Source organism: Sander vitreus, chromosome 21, assembly GCF_031162955.1.
Source record: "Sander vitreus isolate 19-12246 chromosome 21, sanVit1, whole genome shotgun sequence".
NCBI lineage: Eukaryota > Metazoa > Chordata > Actinopteri > Perciformes > Percidae > Sander > Sander vitreus.
This window is the reverse complement of record NC_135875.1, coordinates 5,643,686-5,662,996: the sequence shown is the minus strand read 5'-3', so window position 1 is coordinate 5,662,996 and position 19,311 is coordinate 5,643,686. Positions and strand designations below refer to the sequence as shown.

General features: G+C 39.2%; 2 protein-coding genes across 6 annotated transcripts; both read left to right on the top strand.

The window, feature by feature from the left end:
* The first annotated feature begins 1,647 nt into the window (after nt 1–1,647).
* Nucleotides 1,648–9,423, top strand: tmem106a (transmembrane protein 106A). Of its 4 annotated transcripts, none has more exons than XM_078279231.1 (9): nt 1,648–1,740; nt 4,702–4,979; nt 5,429–5,614; nt 5,883–5,946; nt 6,115–6,268; nt 7,269–7,409; nt 7,498–7,541; nt 7,647–7,700; nt 8,726–9,423. In XM_078279231.1, exons 3-9 carry the CDS (start codon nt 5,458–5,460, stop codon nt 8,832–8,834), a joined length of 723 nt encoding a protein of 240 aa, XP_078135357.1. In that variant the 5' UTR covers nt 1,648–1,740; nt 4,702–4,979; nt 5,429–5,457; the 3' UTR covers nt 8,835–9,423. The 4 variants fall into 4 exon arrangements, 3 of the variants coding, with proteins under 3 accessions (XP_078135357.1, XP_078135356.1, XP_078135358.1); XR_013503730.1 differs by lacking the exon at nt 4,702–4,979 and having other exon boundaries at nt 1,649–1,740; nt 8,726–8,946; nt 9,222–9,423; XM_078279230.1 differs by lacking the exon at nt 4,702–4,979 and having other exon boundaries at nt 1,649–1,740.
* On the top strand, nt 1,654–14,620 carry arl4d (ADP-ribosylation factor-like 4D). 2 transcript variants are annotated; one of them, XM_078279233.1, is made up of 3 exons: nt 1,654–1,740; nt 12,403–12,630; nt 13,610–14,620. In XM_078279233.1, exon 3 carries the CDS (start codon nt 13,729–13,731, stop codon nt 14,332–14,334), a length of 606 nt encoding a protein of 201 aa, XP_078135359.1. In that variant the 5' UTR covers nt 1,654–1,740; nt 12,403–12,630; nt 13,610–13,728; the 3' UTR covers nt 14,335–14,620. The 2 variants fall into 2 exon arrangements, with proteins under 2 accessions (XP_078135359.1, XP_078135360.1); XM_078279234.1 differs by lacking the exon at nt 1,654–1,740 and adding an exon at nt 10,248–11,749.
* Nucleotides 14,621–19,311: the final 4,691 nt, after the last annotated feature.

Here is a 19,311-nt window from a genome sequence, read left to right as displayed (position 1 = left end):
TTATTGTGTCAATACATATCGTTAGCTCGGTTCATTTCTTTTTTTTTTAGATCAATTTTTTATTGTTTTTTTTTAATATGCATACATACAGAACAGAGAAACACAAACTGAACAAGAACAAAAACCCTCAACCACCCCCCACCCTCTGCGGTCTCGAGGAAAACAAAACAAACAAACAGAAATCACACCTTGCCTAGTCACTCTCCTCTAGTTCTTGAGGCGCTGAGGTCATTAGGTCTAATACTTGTGCTGCTGCATTTTTCCATAGGTCTGTAGTTGATGATTTGGCTTTGTTAATCCTTGCTGTAGAGAGCTCAAGCATAACTATGTCTAGAAAATACGCCAACCACTGTTTTATACAAAGCTATTATTTTCTTGGTTGCGGTTGAGCCGGCTAGCCAAACTTTCCTCTGTCTCCCAAGCAGGTGTAATTTAGACTAACAATTGGGTCAGTAGGGATTCGCCATCCTATCACATCAGATATTATTGATGTTGTTTTATTCCAGAACTCATGCACCTGTTCACACTCCCATGTGCAGGAAAGTTCCAGTTTATTCAGGTTGACAGAACGTGCAATAGGGAGTAGGAATGACTTTAGAGACATATCTCTTCTGAGGAGTCCAATATGTCCTATGGCATATGTTGAAGTGGATCTGCTGGTGATTTGGGTTCTTGGAACAGTGGGAAATGTTGTCCCAAACTGTCTCCCAATTGATTGCGTTCCCCTCAGGGCTCAGCTCTCTCTCCCATTTCTTTACTATTGGGAGTTCATATTTTAAACATCTTGACAATTTATCTTTCACCAAAACAGAAAACAGGGCATGCATAAACAAAAATGTAGTGTGCATATATATATATATATATATATATATATATAGATAGATAGATAGATCGATTTTTATTGATCCCAAAAAAATGGGAAATAACGGCGTTGCAGCAGCAACATATCAGACACACAGCACACATACAGAGTAAACATTAAATAATAGTATTATATATATAATATATGCACACTACATTTATATATATATATATATATATATATAAACAACTCATACATACATTTACATTCATGTTTACATATGCACAAAACATGCACATAATTGAGAGAAAGGGAAAAGAAAAAAATGTATATACGCATATACACATATACATATACACGTAGGCTAAATACACACTCAAAATGATACTTCAGTAAAAGTACAGAAGTATTATCAGCAGCATCTCATTGAGGCATCAAAATGGTTTGTACAAAAAGTATATTATATTCTGTTTTTTTTTTTTATCATTAATGAAGACATTTAAAAGCATTTTAGTGCAGTTTGTCAATGTGGAGACAATTTTAGATACTTTGGGGGTCAAGAGGGGCCCAACAGCAATTATTAGGTTCATCCGCCCATGGTATAATAAATGAGATTTATTTTTTTTTAAATGGCCTAAACTATAACACGTCTTACATTTGTGTTAGTTGCATTCATTTTAAATTGTCCGTAAATATGTGTTGCATAAAGGTTGTAGGCTAGCCTATAAAGAAAGGAGAGTTAATGAACAGCAACACATGTGATCTGCAGCCTGAACTGATCTGTCACCTCAAGAACAAGGAAGTGTTCCTCCTACTTTTGCAGTTTTGCAGTTTTGTTTTGCAGAGTTTGTCGGCACTCTCACTTTAGAACAAGACTTAAAGTATAAGGAAGCCAGCGGTGGAGCAGTTTAGTCTTCACACTGGAGTCGTGTTTTGAGGTGAGTGCTCATTTCACTCATGTGTTTCACACAGCAGCATAAAAACCTTAAAAAGCTTTCAAGATACGAAAATATGTCCTCCAAGTAACTTTAGTAATAAATGATCTCTAAAGTCGAAACCACAGTTTCCTTCTGAGTGAACCTTCCTTAATATTGTCTTAAGATGTGAGAAATGTCAGCTGTAATGCTAATTAAACAGTAGGCTACAATTCATGTTTCTAATATAAATGCTACCGACCAAAAACGATTACGATCCTGCTATTCACTCAAATTGATATTTGAACACAGAATAACAGGTGGAGGAAATATTCACATCCTTTGTGTATTTAAATAGCAAAACCGCAATATAAAAATACTGCATTATAAGTAAAAGTAATGTAGGCTATTGGAAATGTCACCGTAGTACTGTAGCAATGACTATAATGCAGAGAAAAATGTCCCTGTGAGTTATATTATATTATTGGATTATTGTTACTGATGCATTAATGTGTAAGTGTAGGCCTACTGTTGTAGCTGGTCGTGGTGGAGTTCATTCTGACGTTTGAGGATGATGGGTAGTCAAATTAATAGTAATGCGTCATATTTTATAAGATAATTTTATCTGTTTGTAAAATCTTCAAGAAGTATAAAGTAAATATACTGAGTTACCTTCAACTACTGCAGAATAATAATCCAACTGTGACATTTTACTTTTTTTTTGCCTCACTGTGTGTTTGTGGAGCTTCAGTGCAACATAACCAAACAAAACAAACCAGTTCAGCTTCTTCATTGGAACAAGTGGAGGGAGTCCAAATCTATCTGTCAATCTGTTGAGTTCAAATTTCAAAATAAGGCTATTTTTATTAAAATGTGTACACTATATACTACATATACAGTGTGTGTATATGTATATATATATATATATATATATATATATATATATATATATATATATATATATATATATATATATTAGGGCTGCAACTAACGATTATTTTCATAGTCGATTAATCTGTTGATTTTTTTCTCGATTGATCGATTAGTTGTTTGGTCTCTAAAATGTCAGAAAATGGTGAAAAATGTGGATCAGTGTTTCCCAAAAGCCCCAGATGACTTCCTCAAATGTCTTGTTTTGTCCACAACTCAAAGATATTCAGTTTACTGTCACAGAGGAGAGAAGAAACTAGAAAATATTCACATTTAAGAAGCTGGAATCAAATAATTTTTACTTTTTCCTTAAAACATTACTCAAACCGACTAATCAATTATCAAAATAGTTGGCGATTAATTTAAGAGTTGACAACTAATCGATTAATCGATTAATCTTTGCAGCTCTAATATATATATATATATATTTATACACTTAGTGACATTTGTTTATTTGTTATTAAGTCATCTGCAGCTACACTATACCTATATAATATATACCTATATAAAACTATGGAATGTAGCTGCTGTGTAGCTGGTATGTATGTATATATACTGTACATACCATAGGTTATATAGGTTTAGTGTGTAGCTGCAGATGACTAAATAAAAAATAAACTAATGTGACTGTATTTTTTGTTACATATGGGTTGCTCTGAAATGTAGAACAGTTTTTATACAGCTTTGGCTCAGGTTTCACAATTTAAACACATTGTGAAAGCAGAATGATTCAGTCTCCAGTGACATTTGGAACATTACACAGTAAGTGCTTATTATTGCATCATTGCAAGAAATAAATGCTGGCAAAAACCCTGCATATATCTATTTAATCCAAGAGGAGACATGACAACACTGGTGATACTGAAAGCTAATGTACATTTGACTATTAAAAGCCAAAATCCAGGATATCTAAGAGAATATATTTAATTGAAAAAAAAAATTAAAGAAGTTTAATCACACTTTGAATTTGCAATAGCATCATAAAATAATGTCACTGTCTGAAGGTGTTTTTCTGTCACTATCACACTGCGGACCCTGCTCACATCCTGACACAATAATGAGCTTTATTGGCCATTTAAAGGTTGTTGTAGAGGAATTCTGTCACATAACTCTAAAACAAAGTCTCCCAACATGGCTACTTTGTAATTGACACATATATACCAGTATCTGTTGCCTGTTCTCCCACATCAAACACACATTCTTTTCTAATGACAAGCACTTTTTAGCTGCAAGGTCACAATTTACTCTCCTCTGGAGTTGTTCTGATCACGACGATACAATATCATGTCAGAAACACCTCCAATACTGCCTAAAAAGTTTGTATCAGCGAATACGCGAGTCAATACACCAATCCATGTAATTGACTTTAGCTTTGACAAAATTAACCACACTTTAAATTAGATTATTTGTGTTCTTTTTTCAGTTATGACTGACTGTCAAACTAGATAATGAAGGAAAATGTGATGGCATTCATTCTCTGTGTGTATCTGTTTATGGTTACAAAGGGTTTAAAGGGGCGCTATGTAGTTTTGGCAATTTCTTTGCTGTTTTCGTGCTTTTTGCTCGCAGGTTTCTCTATAGAGCTCCCCCTACAGCTTCGGAATAGATATTTGGCAACACTGTTGTAGAAACTCCTTGGCGACTCTCCCCCTCTCCCATCTTCTCCCTCTGGTCATGTGCATTTGATTTCGTAGAAGCCGGCGAACGCACGGAGCCATGTCCACTGAGGTAGACAGCTAGTAAGCAAGCTAGTAAGCCCGTAACAGACAGCGATCATAATAAAAACCTTTACAGTCAATAACAAACATCCTGATGTCACGATAACAAGAAATACAAAGATTAAACTGAATTTATCCCAAAGATACTTACAAGTGCAACAGCAAGAACGCCAAGTCAGCATCGGATTTGCAGGATTCTGTTTGTCTAAGTTCTCGCCATTCTGAAAATGCAAGTCTGATGTTTACTCAAGTCTGACTCCTCGCTCGGTCAGTCTGCCGTTTCCTCTTTCTCTGTTCCTCCGACAATGCTTTCCTAGCTTTCTGCTTCTTTTTTTAGCCGGCTCAGCCATGACGATAGTGTGAAAAACTCCATCGCTACCTTGTTAGCCGGTTCCTGAATGGGCGTATGTGTGCAGTGCCGTGAAGCAATTTGTTACATCGCGAGACCTGATATCACGTGATACTTCCTGACGCTGAGGCCGGCGGCTCGCCTGCCGAAAGTTGCAAGGGTGGTTTTTCCACTTACAGGCGCTAGAAGGGAGCGAGACGACCACCATTCAACCGGGAAAAAAAGTCATATAACCATTCCAATGACTCTGAAGCTGTTCAGTTAAGGTAAATGATGCTAAAAAAACTGCATAGTTCCCCTTTAACCTGAGTCAGGCCATACAACAATGATAGTAATCATACCACATCTATACAGGTTAGTAGTATACAGCTGTAAAATAATAATAATATCATATAAATATACAGTATATGTAAATTAAATATAATATAATATATATACACTTATCGGTACTCGGTATCAGCCGAAATGCAAGTTCAGGTATCGGAATCACCATCGGGAAGTAAAAAATGTATTTACCACAAGGTTTGTTATGAAGGCTGGCATTATAGGTCAAGACACAATACTCTGCTAACTCCCCAAAGCGTTTCAGGAAGGACTAGAATTAGGACATTTCTTAATGCTGCACTATAGGTCTACATACTGTAATTAGGCTATTTGATGAGTGTGAGTTTTAAGTGCATTACAGCATTGTTCTTCCTTTGTTCTTCTTCTTTAGACTGGACTTTTTCTTTTGATAAAGGTATCATGGTTATAGCAGTAAAAAACAGCAAATCTACAGAAGGACCTGATCTGATGGAGGAGGTGAGAACACTGAAGCAGTTCCCTCCGTACGGTGCCATTGCTGGACTCTCGACGGCAGACACCTGCCCCACATGTCGCGGCACCGGGCGAATCCCCAGAGGTTGGTTTTCTGCCTTGAAAAAAACATATCTTTTGACTGCATTTTAAGCACCTTCAGTGCCTCAACATAGGCTGCTAACTGAGCCCCTCATCCTCAGATAACTATTTCATTTCACATTGTAACAACTCAGGGAACTAAGTCATATGGAAAGTACAAACTCTTATGTGCAGTTGCCTCTGTTTAGCCACACTTTTACATCATGTTTCTGGTAAAAACAAAGCATTGGAAGGACATTATTTCCTTCTGTCTTTTTGTTTTGCATTCATAGGCCATGAAGACCAGCTAGTTGCTGTAATACCGTGTAATGATGTGAGGCTGAAACCCAGACGCACGTAAGGGATATATGTGTGTTTGTGGATTTGCACAGTTTAAATATAATTGTATGCAAACAGATTTTTTTCATACACAGTGTCAGCATGTTTATGTCTCTTGCACATGCACATGTTCGTAAAGGTTGCAGACTGTCATTTACAATTTAGCTTGATCGTATTGCATTTCAGGAAGCTGTACATGTGCATCTCCATGGCTGTGTGTCTCTTCCTTTGCTGTCTGATCCTCTTCTTCCTCTTCCCCCGGAGTGTCATCCTGACGCCTGTGTCTGTGCTGTCAGTCATGGTCTATTTCAACCCGAATACAATTGAAATGGAGGTCACCGTGAGTAATAGGAACACTAAGGCAGGGCAGCCAGTTATGTGTGAATCTGTGCCACCTCTTTTTTTGTATTAAAATTACTTTACGGAGGAAGTATAGGCATGTGCAGGGATTGTTTTTATGTCTATGGTACAGTAACTTAAAGAACTACAGTGCAGTACTCTGCCCTACAAAGCCAAAAATACCAATTTATTAGTTTTCTACTGTATATGTGGTAACAGTGTGGTTCCGGAAGTGAAAATCCCATTCATTTTCTTCTTAAGGATTTTGATTATTAGCCATAATGTCTAAACCATTGTTTTAAGAAAAACATGTTTTATTCATGATGTCATGGAGAAGTACTACACTACCCACAACACTAAGCGTAACAGCGACGTCTCTGATTGGTCGACCGAGCTGTTACCATGGAAATGTTTACCATACTTGCGAACGGCTAGCGAGGTGCTACCACTTAAGTCTGTGATTGTTTCTGTACACAGTCTTGTACCTCTTCCTTTTTGGTGCTGTTTTTAAACAAAAAAACCCATTTTGAGTCGAATCAAATGTCATGTGTTATGGTCACGCTTCATCTTGTAGCTGTATGGATTGGTTCCAGGCTTAAAACTATTTGTATGAGCATTTTCTGGAACGCCAATGGAGCAACTGAACTGGGGAAAATCACTTCCGGAACTGGAGCCGTTCAAAAAGTGGGTGGTCACTGATGACCTCTATATATACATGAACTATAAATGGTTACATATCTGTTTGCCACTGAACTTCCTGAGCCACCACACACACAACACCGTCCACACAGAACTGTCTGAATTGCATTCACATGACAATCTGTAGATAGCTGCTGTAGTTAGGTGAAGGACAAAGTTCCCTGAGACTTTTTAATGATGGAAAGGTGTGATGGTTGCACCTCACGAGCTGTATGTGTGTGTGTGTGTGTGTGTGTGTGTGCACGCACGTGCGTGTGCGTGTGTGCGCGTGTGTGTGTGTGTGTGTGTGTTTCCTCTCCTAGAATCTCATCAGCATGTCCAACGAGAACTTTGTCCCGGTTCAGATTGTCAAGTTCGACGTTCAGGGTCTGGTGTTAAACGCAGTTGTGGGTAAAACCAACATATCTAACATGACTGCCATTCAATCCCGCTCAAAGAAATCTGTGAGTTTGACACAGGAGGAATCACATTCAAAATATGCTGTTGATGTATTTGCCATGCAATCATTTCTCACCCCTCGTTCTTTTGCAGTACACCATTGAAATTGACCTGCTTATTACCGATAATGGCTTAAAGTAAGTCAGAAATATTGTGTCATAAAATGATAAAATACTACGTCCATCGTTGTTGTTTATACATCTGAATATGTCCACACATCAACGGCTTTTTATCTCTTTCAGCTCTTACTGCAAGTCGAGCTCTATCAAGATTCGCACGTTATTTCTGGAGCTGCAGTAAGTGTCAGTCTCAATCTGAAAATCTACGGAAGAGGTAGCCACTTCACAGCATATCTCAAACCCACAGGGTGTTAAAAGGCATGGTCATAAACCACAACTGTAAGAAAAGGCTCACATCTTTTAATCTGAAATGTTCTTTTAAGGTTCCTTTCTGTTTTTAGAATCCACTCAAAGACGAGTGGAATTTAACCACAAAAACAAATGTGGCTTTTTAATTTTCACTTGTGTTTTGTTTACACTCAGAGAAAACATTGCTGCTGGTGACCAGCTGCTTTTGTACCTCAAGTGTGGTCAAGAGTTTCCTCACAAGCATCTCAATGCGTCACATTCAAACTCAAGATTAATGACATCAAACCTCTTGTGAGGCAGACTGCAGTAACCATGTGACTGCTCACTACAACTACTAAATATTACATAACATTCATTTGGCAGATGCTTTTTGGCAAAGTGTAAATACGTACAACAGAAGCTGTCAGTGTTTGCTGAGGGAGGTACCCCTAGTCAGCTTGTACTGTATTGGCTACAGGCGGTAGTTTGGCTATTTAAAAATGGCTGGTTTGTGCGGGATGTCCTGTGTCGAGCTAGTGACGGTTCTCTCTGACCAATCAGTGGTCTGCAGTGTTTTAACTCAACCTTCTTGTATCGGCTCAGCTCGCTTGGAACCTCAACCGAGGTGATACCAAAAAAAGTACCAGGTACTATCCACAACTTTTGCAAATGGAAAACCCCCCCCAAAAAAAAGTTGAGTCGAGCCATGCCTTACCCTTCAGTGGAAGCAGAGTAATTAGCATTCATGTGGAGTCGTATTTCTGTCTTTTTAGCTCTTTTTTGGTCTCAACCAACCCTTGAGAAAAACATCAGGCTCTTTTTGTAGGTTGGAAAACCAAAACAAAGAGCTGAAATACACTAAAACAGTTTACATTACACACAGTCATTTGATCCAGCCGCTGCTTTAAAATGTTATAAAAACATGCTGGCTCCCACTGTCTCTCATAATGTTTTTTTGTCCTTTTTTCCACCAGAATGACAATGAATATTTCATATCTCTCTCACACGGAGCAGCTTTCCTTGAGCGCATTTGAGTATATTGACTGTGGCACCAATTCAACAACCCCACATCCTGTCAGATGATGAAATCAAAACGAAAAACGCCAAAGTGGGAGTGTGAAATGATGAATATTCTGGGCGCATTGCACCCTTTTCCTCTTCTGTGTGGGATGTGACTTTGTGAAGGATAACTACTGTAAGAAATGCATGTGATTCATGTCTTTAACTTAAGAAAAACTAAGTAGAAATACTCTGTTACAAAGTCCTGAATTCAACATTTTACTTGATTAGAAGAACAAGTATTAGCAACAAAAAAGTAACAAATAAGTAAATGTAGTTACATTCCACCACCGATTTTATTCTGTATGTTGTTTTAGCATACCTTATACTTTAATCAATCACTACAATGTTGTAATTTAAATATATAGATGATTCAGGTACACTTAATTTTTTTGCTCTTATTTGTTCCAGATCCACCTGTAAATCTGTATAACAGGCAAAATAATCTCATGAAAGTTTGTGAAACAAGCACAATTTCTTAAATTCAAAATGTAAAACTGTGTATTTTAGTTTGAAAATGTGTATTTTTTTCTTCAACTAATTTTTGGGCATGATGCCATATAATGTGTAAATAGGATCTCTGATAATTTTAAAATAAACTGTGGCGTTTCGATTCTGTTTGTGTTTGCTGGTACATTTTAGACTGTAGTAAATTGTGAATTAAATGGATCCTCATTGCGTTGGAACTGAATTAATCGCTGCTGCAATTCCTGACGAAGATAACACGAGGAGCCTTTTTCCACTGTGTGGAGAAAAGTCCTAACGGTGTGTACACAGACACGCAATACACTTCCCTGTTTATACTGTAACCCATGATGACCTCCTCACTGAAACTACCATTATGTATCCAGCTATGTCACAACTTCTATTTATGTTCTGCAACACTCAAATGACAAATGAACACAACTAAGTATTTTTACATTATGGTATTTATTTTACTTAATGCTTTAGTGTGTAACTTTTTGATATTAATGAATGTCTGTTACATTCAAGCCATTGCCAAATGAGTTGCTACAAAGCTAACTGAACAACTGTCGCTGGGAGCCGCTCCCGGAGCTCTGTAGTGGTTAATACAACCATCAACTCCTGCTCTGATTTTATCATTCTATATTCACGTTACAGCTTTTTACTTAGTTTAAAATACTTCTATTTTAGGTATATAATACAGTCATGTGACAAAATTAGGACACCCATGCTAAAGTTGACTAAAAAGAGGAATAAAAAAAATCATCTTTTGAAAAATGATCTTAATGCCTTAATTAAAAAAAATGAGGAAAAATCCAATCTTTAAGGACACCAATTTTCTTTGTGAACTTAAAATAGCCCCACATCATCACATCCCCTTCACCATACCTAGAGATTGGCATGGGGTACTTTCCATAAAATCATCTCTCAATGTCAAACCAGCTATTAGGCTAACTGAAATAAAACCATGCCAATCTCTAGGTATGGTGAAGGGTATGTGATGATGTGGGGCTATTTTAATTCCAAAGGCCAAGGGAACTTTATCAGGATCATAGTATCCTGGATCCATGAAATAACTGGCCTTTAAAAAGAAAAATCAGCCTGCCTCTATGGGAATTTAACATAGGGGTGTACTTACAGTACTTATGCCCCCTGTATTTATGGAAGAACATTTATTTATTTACGATACATTACTCATTCACAAAGAAAAAGAAATAAAGATTGGATTTTTCCTAATTTTTTTAATTAAGGCATTAAGATCAATTTCCTAACGATGATTTTTTTATTCCTCTTTTTAGTAAACTTTAGCATGGGTGTCCTAATTTGTTCACATGACTGTATATGGTCTATTGGTGAAGAAGCATTGATAACTGTGAGGGGGGGGATACATTTTGTCCCCACCGGGGAACATCACAACACTTTCGTTGGTGTCGTTTGTCACGATAACCCCGCCCCGAGGCCCTGAAGTAAGAAATATTGTGATTCAAGACTGGTTCAAGACCAGCAAAGAGTTGGTGCCGCTCTGGAACCAGTTTTCCTGGCCAAGAGCCAGTTCTTTGGCTGTCGAAACTCGAATAACTGGTTTTTGGAGATTAGGTACCGGCTCTGAACCAGCTCTTAAAATGCCTTGGTGGAAACAGGGTACATGTCCTCCTTGGCTACTAGCAACGAGAAACTACGGACTATAGCTTTAAGTAAAGGATATGAGTACTTCTTCCACGATTAAACTGCAGATTAAAATCTAATCAAAGAGTGGTGTTGTGTCCACTTTGATAGAAAACAGTTTAGTCATTATTATTTCAGTGTTACGTCAGCACAGATCAGAATGTTTGTTTTTTTTCTTTCATTATAGTACAGAAAAAAGTAAATAATCTACAATAAGACCCACATTTTTCTGCAGTTCTTGAAGTACTCCACAGGGTGGAGCCAAAGCTTTGTTAGAGTGACAATAAAGCTCTGGCATATACTGTAAGATGTAGCATACTTGTCTTAATTAAAGCAAATTACATGAATGTATTTTACATACTTTGCTGATAATACTTGTGTGTCTATTTTCTGCTACTTTATACTGGACCACCAGCTGCAACATTGATGTGAAGCCATGAATGCATCAATAACTATAATCCAGTAATATTATGTATATATTGCTCTGAAAGGAGCCTTCTGCAAAATGAGAAGTACAATATTTTTGATACTCTAACTATATTTTGATGCTAATACTTTCGTAGCCTACTTTTACTTAAGTAACATTTTAAATGCAGGACTTTTACCTGTAACAAAATGTTTTTCCTTTGTAGTATTGCTACTTTTACTTGCTGAAGAAGTCCAACTACAATCATTAGATCTGAGAACAGTCTTTTAGTTAGTTTGATTGTTTTTCAACAATTTTGGCACTTTTTATTGCTATATTTCACATTCATTCAGCTTACAGGTGCTGACAAAAATGGCTCGGGTGCTGCACCAGACTTATAATGGTAGGGAAAACCCTGCTTCCTTCCTCCACCTCTGATTGTCACTCAAATCACTGTAAAAAAAAAAAATGTTAAGATTATTTTTCGGGCATTTTTAGGCCTTTATTGACAGGACAGCTGAAGAAATGAAAGGGGATAGAGAGAGGGGGGAATGACATGCAGCAAAGGGCTGCAGGTCGAGGTCGAACCCTGGCCCGCTGCATCGAGGAGTAAACCTCTATATATGGGCGCCCGCTCTACCAACTGAGCGATCCGGGCGCCACTGTAAAACTTTTCACTGTAAATTTACAGTAATATACCGGCAGCAGCTTCGCCAGTAAACTACTGTTTATTTACAGTAAGGATACAGGTTTTTAAATGTTAAGGTATTTTAATGTATAACAGACAGTTTCTTACTGTATTATTTGAATTTACAGTAATATACCGGCTGGAGTGTAGTTCCCGCCTTTTCCTTTATTTTCCCAAGATGCATTGGTGTTAACATGTAAATACCTGTAATCTGTAACATTCGCAGATAGTGCTGTAATATTATTATTTTCTCCCAGAATGCATTGCCATTTACAGTATGATCCTGTAGAACATTAAAACAGTAAGATACTGTCAGATTTGATATGTTAATTTACATCAAGGGCTTACAGTGTGGTTTTTCACCACAGACCGTGCAGCTCCCCACTGTACCGGCAGGGGGCGCGGAGCAGCCGTCCAGGTGGCCGTGACGTCACCAGGGCTTTAGGTGCTGTGTGCTCTCGTGCCTCCACGGACGGAGCTCCTCAGTTCTGCTGGAGGAGAACGGGAGCGGATGTGACCGCTGGGACGAACCTAATCTGTTTACCATGGACGTGTTTATTGCGTGCGGATGATGTTTTCGCCGCACATTTAAAAAGGTATGAATATGATTTTTTTTTTTTAAACATGCATGGAGGAGAACAGTTTCCCACGCTGGTGATTTTTGTTCTTGTGTGTAACCTGCATGCATTCTTATATAGCTAAGTAGCTCTCATTTGGATCTGGTCATCCCTTAAAGTTAACATCACAGGCTCTCTGTAGGATATTTTGAAGTTGCTTCATTTATTTGTGTTTGCACACAAATGGAACATCTGTCAATAACGTGCAATATAAATATGGCATGGTGCAGGAGAGGAAGAAAACTAAGGTGGCTTTATTCCCAACAGAATCATTTAAAATACAGTCAAGCAATTAAAAACATCGATTCAACAAACATGACAACAAACATGTTTCTCTCTATAAACAATATCATCATTGAATGATGCTCTTATAATATATAGCATCAGAATTTTAGGGCTCATCACGAGTAAATAATAGATATATTCCTGCAAACACGCAATGTCTGTATTCTGGTCAAAGGCAGCTGTTTGATGGGTATCAGGATGTCAACAACAAAAACAACAACAACAACAACAACAACAACTGGATTAGTGCTGCTGCAGCAGTCCTCATGGACATATTATCCATCCACTGCATTGAAATCAATCTGCCCCAAGAAAATCCTTTTCAGGTTTAGCAGTGTTAAGAGGATTTAGGCTCCAGATAACCTCAGCCACCCAATTAGCTGTTGTGTGACCCTGTAATGTGGAAGAATGAGTTACTGAAGTGTGCAGCCAATGATTAAATAAACGATGTTGTCTTAAAGTCAAGTGATAAATCTCAGGTGTGAACACAGCAGGTAATTCTGTGTTGATAGGATGAAATTACATCAAGCACTTTGGCATTTGCCTCCAATGATAATCATCACTATCAAGTAAATTCTTCAGATGAGATTGTGAAATAGCAGATTGCAAACACACATTGCTGAAGCCCCCATTGTCTTCTCATTAAATGTTAACTCTGTGTTTGTTTGGATAGGGTCTCCGGCACCATCTGATCCCATTGGCCTCTGAGGAGCAAATGCCACTCCACTGAAAAAGGATTCAATCAGGAATCTGTCACCTTACCAAAGTAGGTGTGAATTGCTGGCTGCAATCATGGGGAACCAGCTGACTGATATGGCTCCCAACACGTCGTTCCTGCCAAACTTCCAGTCTCTGCACGTGGTGGTTATCGGGCTCGACTCGGCCGGTAAAACCTCTCTGCTGTACAGGCTCAAACTGAAGGAGTTTGTGAAGACCATCCCCACCAAGGGCTTCAACACGGAGAAGATCAAGGTGGCTGTGGGGCCGTCTCGGACCATAAACTTCCAGGTGTGGGATGTGGGCGGCCAGGAGAAGCTGCGCCCACTGTGGAAGTCTTACACCCGGCGGACAGACGGGATGGTGTTCGTGGTGGACTCCACTGAGCTGGAGCGGATGGAGGAGGCCAAAGTGGAGCTCCACAAGATCACCCGCACCTCAGAGAACCAGGGGGTCCCTGTGCTCATCCTGGCCAACAAGCAGGACCAGGATTCAGCCTTGTCTGTCAGCGAGGTGGAGAAGCTGCTTTCCGTCCATGAACTGAGCATGTACACGCTGCATCACGTGCAAAGCTGCAGCGCCGTGGACGGTCAGGGACTCCAGCCAGGTCTGGAGAAACTTTATGAGATGATCCTGAAGAGGAAGAAGATGGTGAAGCACAACAGAAACAGAAAGAGATGAACTCACGCTGTGGACATGAGGAGATTTATCCACTGTTGAGACACTTTAATGGGCCCTTTTAATGGGAGAACGATTTGTGCCAACAAAACAAGAATTACACACGGCCGGAGGGTCAGGAGAAATGGATTTGCTCATAATAATTGAAGCAGTATTGACATATTCTTTGTTCTGAACTCCTGCAGCTGCCCCTCGAAAGCTCAAGGTATAGATTTAAAGGGAACCTTGATAGCAGTTAGTCTTCACTAAGTGCTTTTCTACCCTTCTAGAATGTTAGCAAGACATTTCCCTGTTAACTGTATAGGACTAATATATGAACACGTGTGAATCCATTAGGTCCCTATATTATATAAAATAATTCTTCACACAGATTCTCCCCCACTTATGGTATTAGCTGTTTTTGTTCCGCTGATGCTTCCCTGAAATATTTATTCCACATGTTTGTGTTTGTGTTGGACAGAGGGACTTTTCTCTTGTAAATGATGTGAAAAGAAACAGAGTTCATTGGTGATGGAGCTCCAATTGATATTACTTTTAATTGCCATGGAAACAGTAATCCCAAGTGCATTCTCCTCGTGGCCACAGAAGTTAAGTTTCATTTACTATAATAATAATGTTTATACAAATTGTACATTTTTGTAACACTGAATAATAAATCTAAGCACTGTACAGAACATTCAATGCTTTACTTGTACTTAATGGAAGTGAATTAAGGAACACTTTGATGGTTTAGGTTTGGGCCTAAGAAATGGTTACAATGTTAAAATACTGAGCCAAAATATCTGCAAACATTTCTCAGTAAGATTTGGGCTGACAAAGTTTGTCCTCCTTAATTATATAATTATTATATTTGTATATTAATCATAGGACTGTAATTATACTGTACTGTATTGTATGTGCATGTACAAGGGGTCCCTCATTTTCCCAGTTCCTCTACGAAGCATCTTTTTAGCTCATTGTTTTGGTTTCTTCGGCCCACAATTTTAATGTTTTGGTTCATTCTCGCCGCTCTTGCTTTGTGTCGAAAGCAGCAGACAACTGTCTTTTAGTGAAAATGCTCTATAAAACCCTCACTGTGCACTAAATTCCCACAATATAGCCCCACAGATAGGGTACTGGATATTTGAGGCCAATACCAATGTTGATATTTGGTCAATATTCTCTACCTGCCCAGCACCAAACGGCAGACAGGCAAAGTTAGCGACTAGTTGGTAAATGTAGAGCATTTAGCAGCTAAAGAGTCAGCTATTTCTCTCAGGAGTAGATGAAGACCAAAAACAGACCAAAAACAGAGCTAAATGTAAATATTGGATTATATAATGACTTCCATCTAAATGTTCTCCTCCCTATTCGTGCCTGAATCAGCAAATGAGGCCTTCAGAGAGAGGGGGGAGTCCTCTCCTCCTCCTCCCCCACACAGACCAAAACAATCCATTTACTTTGATTCCCATCTTTTGGTCTGCCAGCTGCTGACATTGTAATTGCATCAATTAGTGGTGAGTTGGTTCAGAGGTGGAGAGCAGGTTCAGTCCTGCTGTGGGATTGAACCACCTGAGGCCATCATCAGCAGATGCTCTGCTGTACTGTACGTCTGATACGCTGACTTCCAAAACAAAACAGAAGGAAGTCATGACATTTTGGGTGGAGACCACTTTATTTAAGTCAGCGGCAGAAGTTTGTAGTCATGTTTATATGTATTATGACCCAAGATTAAAACATCTGATCAAAGAGGTGTCCTGAAATTGCTGTTTTTTAATATATATATAATATATGAATGTGCATATATACAATAAATGCGTGTACAGCCTATATGCAGCTAGAATAACAGTAAAGGATGCCTGGTGCATATTTTTTATTTCACCTTCATGTTTTTTGAGAAGATTCCGTCAAAGACACGTCACTGTGTATGGAAATACAGCTCGTGGCTGTTTGTTGTGCATTTACATTTAAAGGTCATCAGAACATGACATGTTGTAATAGTTTATCATTGCTGCGTCATTTCGTGATCAGCAGAAACCATTACATCTATTTGTTTACATTCTGTACGTGTTAAAGGATGTGTGTGTGTGTGTGTGTGTGTGTGTGTGTGTGTGTGTGTGTGTGTGTGTGCGTGCGTGTGCATGTGTGTGTGTGTGTGCTCCCGCTGCATATTTGTGTTGCTTGACATGATGAGATAATGGCTTGCTGCCTAATCAGATGCCTCCTGCTGAGTCTTCTTAAATGCTAAATGTCAAAACAGACATAAATGCATGCGCATATAATATAAAAAAGACACCTACACACCCACGCACACGTCTTGACTTGTGTTACCTCGGCGTCCCCATTATTAACATCGGTGAGTTCATTAAAACTTTCAAGGATGTCTTTTGCAGAAATGAATCATCTTGACACAGCAGCTGGTCCCTGAATACATTTGCATCATGATGTGGTGTTTTTTTTTCAACAGCTGAGACACACTGTGGGCATGTGGAGGCATCAATCGACCACCAAGACTGAAATTCTCCGAGTAAAAGGTGTAAAAGACACTGTATTGCAGCTGAGGAAAGGTGCTGTTGTGGTGACAGTACACTGCACACTTGATTGACTGAATTGAAGCCGTGATCCATCCAGAGGGGGGGAAAACCTGAGGGAGCTGCATGTGCACTGCATCTTTTTTCTTGTGCATGTTTCTGTCACACACTGTACAGTCTCCCTGTTTTTTGCCTGCAGCTTCTGTTTTAGGTGGCTGACAGGAAACACACAAAAGAGGGAAGACTTTGGGGATTATGTGTCAGGGATTAGACGCACGTCGCAAGGTATATCCCTGGAACCATGTGACATAAATCAAAGACAGGCTTAGTCAGTCAGTCAATCAGTCAACCCAAGGACATAAACCAAAATCTTTGCCGACTTCCCGAGTTGTTGTTCTGACTTGAGGGGGCGTTCACGTGAAATCTTTTTTTCAATCATCACCACATGAATGCAGCATAAGGCACAGCGTTGCTTTGAGCTAATGTCAGCACGCTAAAATGCTCATGATGACAATGCTAACATAGCCTACCGATGTTTAGCAGGTATAATGTTTGAGAATTAAGTAAGAGGTCAAATCAAATGGTCACCTAAGTTAATACAATTCATCCTAAGGGGAACAAGAATGTCTATAATAAAATTCAAGAATCACTCGCCATCCAGTTGTCGAGACAAATCATTCAAAATTCACAGATGTGAACCCTATGGTGGCGCTAGAGGAAAAGAGAGAAACACCAACGCCATTAAGCTTCATCCTCTGGGAACCATGAATGTCAAAATGCCATGGCAATGAATTCAGTAGTTGTGGAGATAAATAAATCTGGGACAAAGTGGTGGATAGACTGACGAAACGGCTAATCCGCATTGGCATTCATAGTGCCACGATGCAAAAGTGGCTAAAAACAGGAACACAAAAGTTATAAAATACCCAGATAAATAACAACAGAGCAATAATTCTCTGCTGCAGCCTCTTTATAGCACCCATGATGAAAAGCAATAGGGCGCTTGGCACAAATCCAAGCCTCTTAACGTGTCCCAACGGGGTCTAGACATAATTCTTCTGTCACCATGGCAAGCTGGAGTCAGCAGTCACTAAAAAGTGACCTGTGGGGGTCAAATTGCTTTTCTGTGGCTGGATGTCCAATCCAGCTGAGGTTACTGAGCGGGCAGGGAGATTAGAAAAAGAAGCTCAGATCAATACTGGAATCCTGATATCTGTCTCTTTCTTTTCACATTTTATTTTCCAGTTCTTTGTCTCTCCCTCCGTGTGTCTGTATTTAATCTCCTTCAGTTATAAAATGTGTTGACAACCTCTGTTTCATTTGCTCTTACACTTTCCTTTGCTCTGTGGATGAAAATATCTGAAATTTCACACCAGTGTCTTTCTAGGAAATCAACCTTGTTGACATGGATGTAGGAAGGGGGGGGATGGTTCTGTAGTCAGAGGTGAGTTGGCTCTCCGGGACACTCTGCAGAGTGAAGGTCCTTTGTGGGTTCAAAAGGACCAATGTTTGTGGGAGGGCTGACTTAGTTGCTTTAGCTTTTATTCCTGAAAGGTCGTAAAGCTGCCACTTGGCCATTGGACATTTCGAGTCAAGCTTTTAGGATTGAATGGATGGGGACGGATTGTGAGGGAAGCTGAAGCCTGACTTTACCACATAGTGCAGTCTTTCACCCTGGAGGCTTCAGGCGAAGAAACACCAAGGCTGTATTTCTTGAAAAGACAAAGTCACAGTAGATGGGGCTTCTTTGGTTGTATGAAATTGCCTTTACCTCCGAGTTCGCACCAAAACATATGGATACAATCATCTGTTTTATTCATCCTTTGGCATCTGCTAAAAGATGGTCATCATTTTTATATTTGGTATCACATCAGGGGTCAGGGAGGATTTAATCATATTCATAAATGCACTTTAAGTCAGAGTCAAGGATGATTCATTGCTCATGGGAGCCTTAAGGAAATTATGGGCCTCATATTTACTGTGATTTAAACTTAATGGCCAAACTTGTTTAGCTGCAGGGGGGGGTTTAAATATGACTTCATGGATGATTTAATGTTTCCACATAGACTCTCAAAGGGTCAACATTTAATCACTTTTCAAGAAGAACCTCTTCTTGTGTTTTGTTGATGTGACGTTCTGATGAGGTGATGCATAATGGTGTCATTTTTAAACATCTGGTTTGGGATTATTTTACAGATTTGGATACATTCTTCACATCTATGCAACGTTTTATGATGTATTTTCTTTTGTCTTAATTTGGCAGCGATTATTCCAGTGTACTCCCACACCGCCACCCTGGGACTACCCCTGATCCCAGCTAGGATTACCCAGAAACCCATCTGGCGCTTGCCAGGTAGCTGGGTGTACAAAACCAGCTCTTGTTAATCCCGACTATTACTGCCGTTTAAAACCAGACAGGCCCCTGAGCTGCAACCAGATCGCTGTGGATCAGACGTGCTGTGAGCTGCTG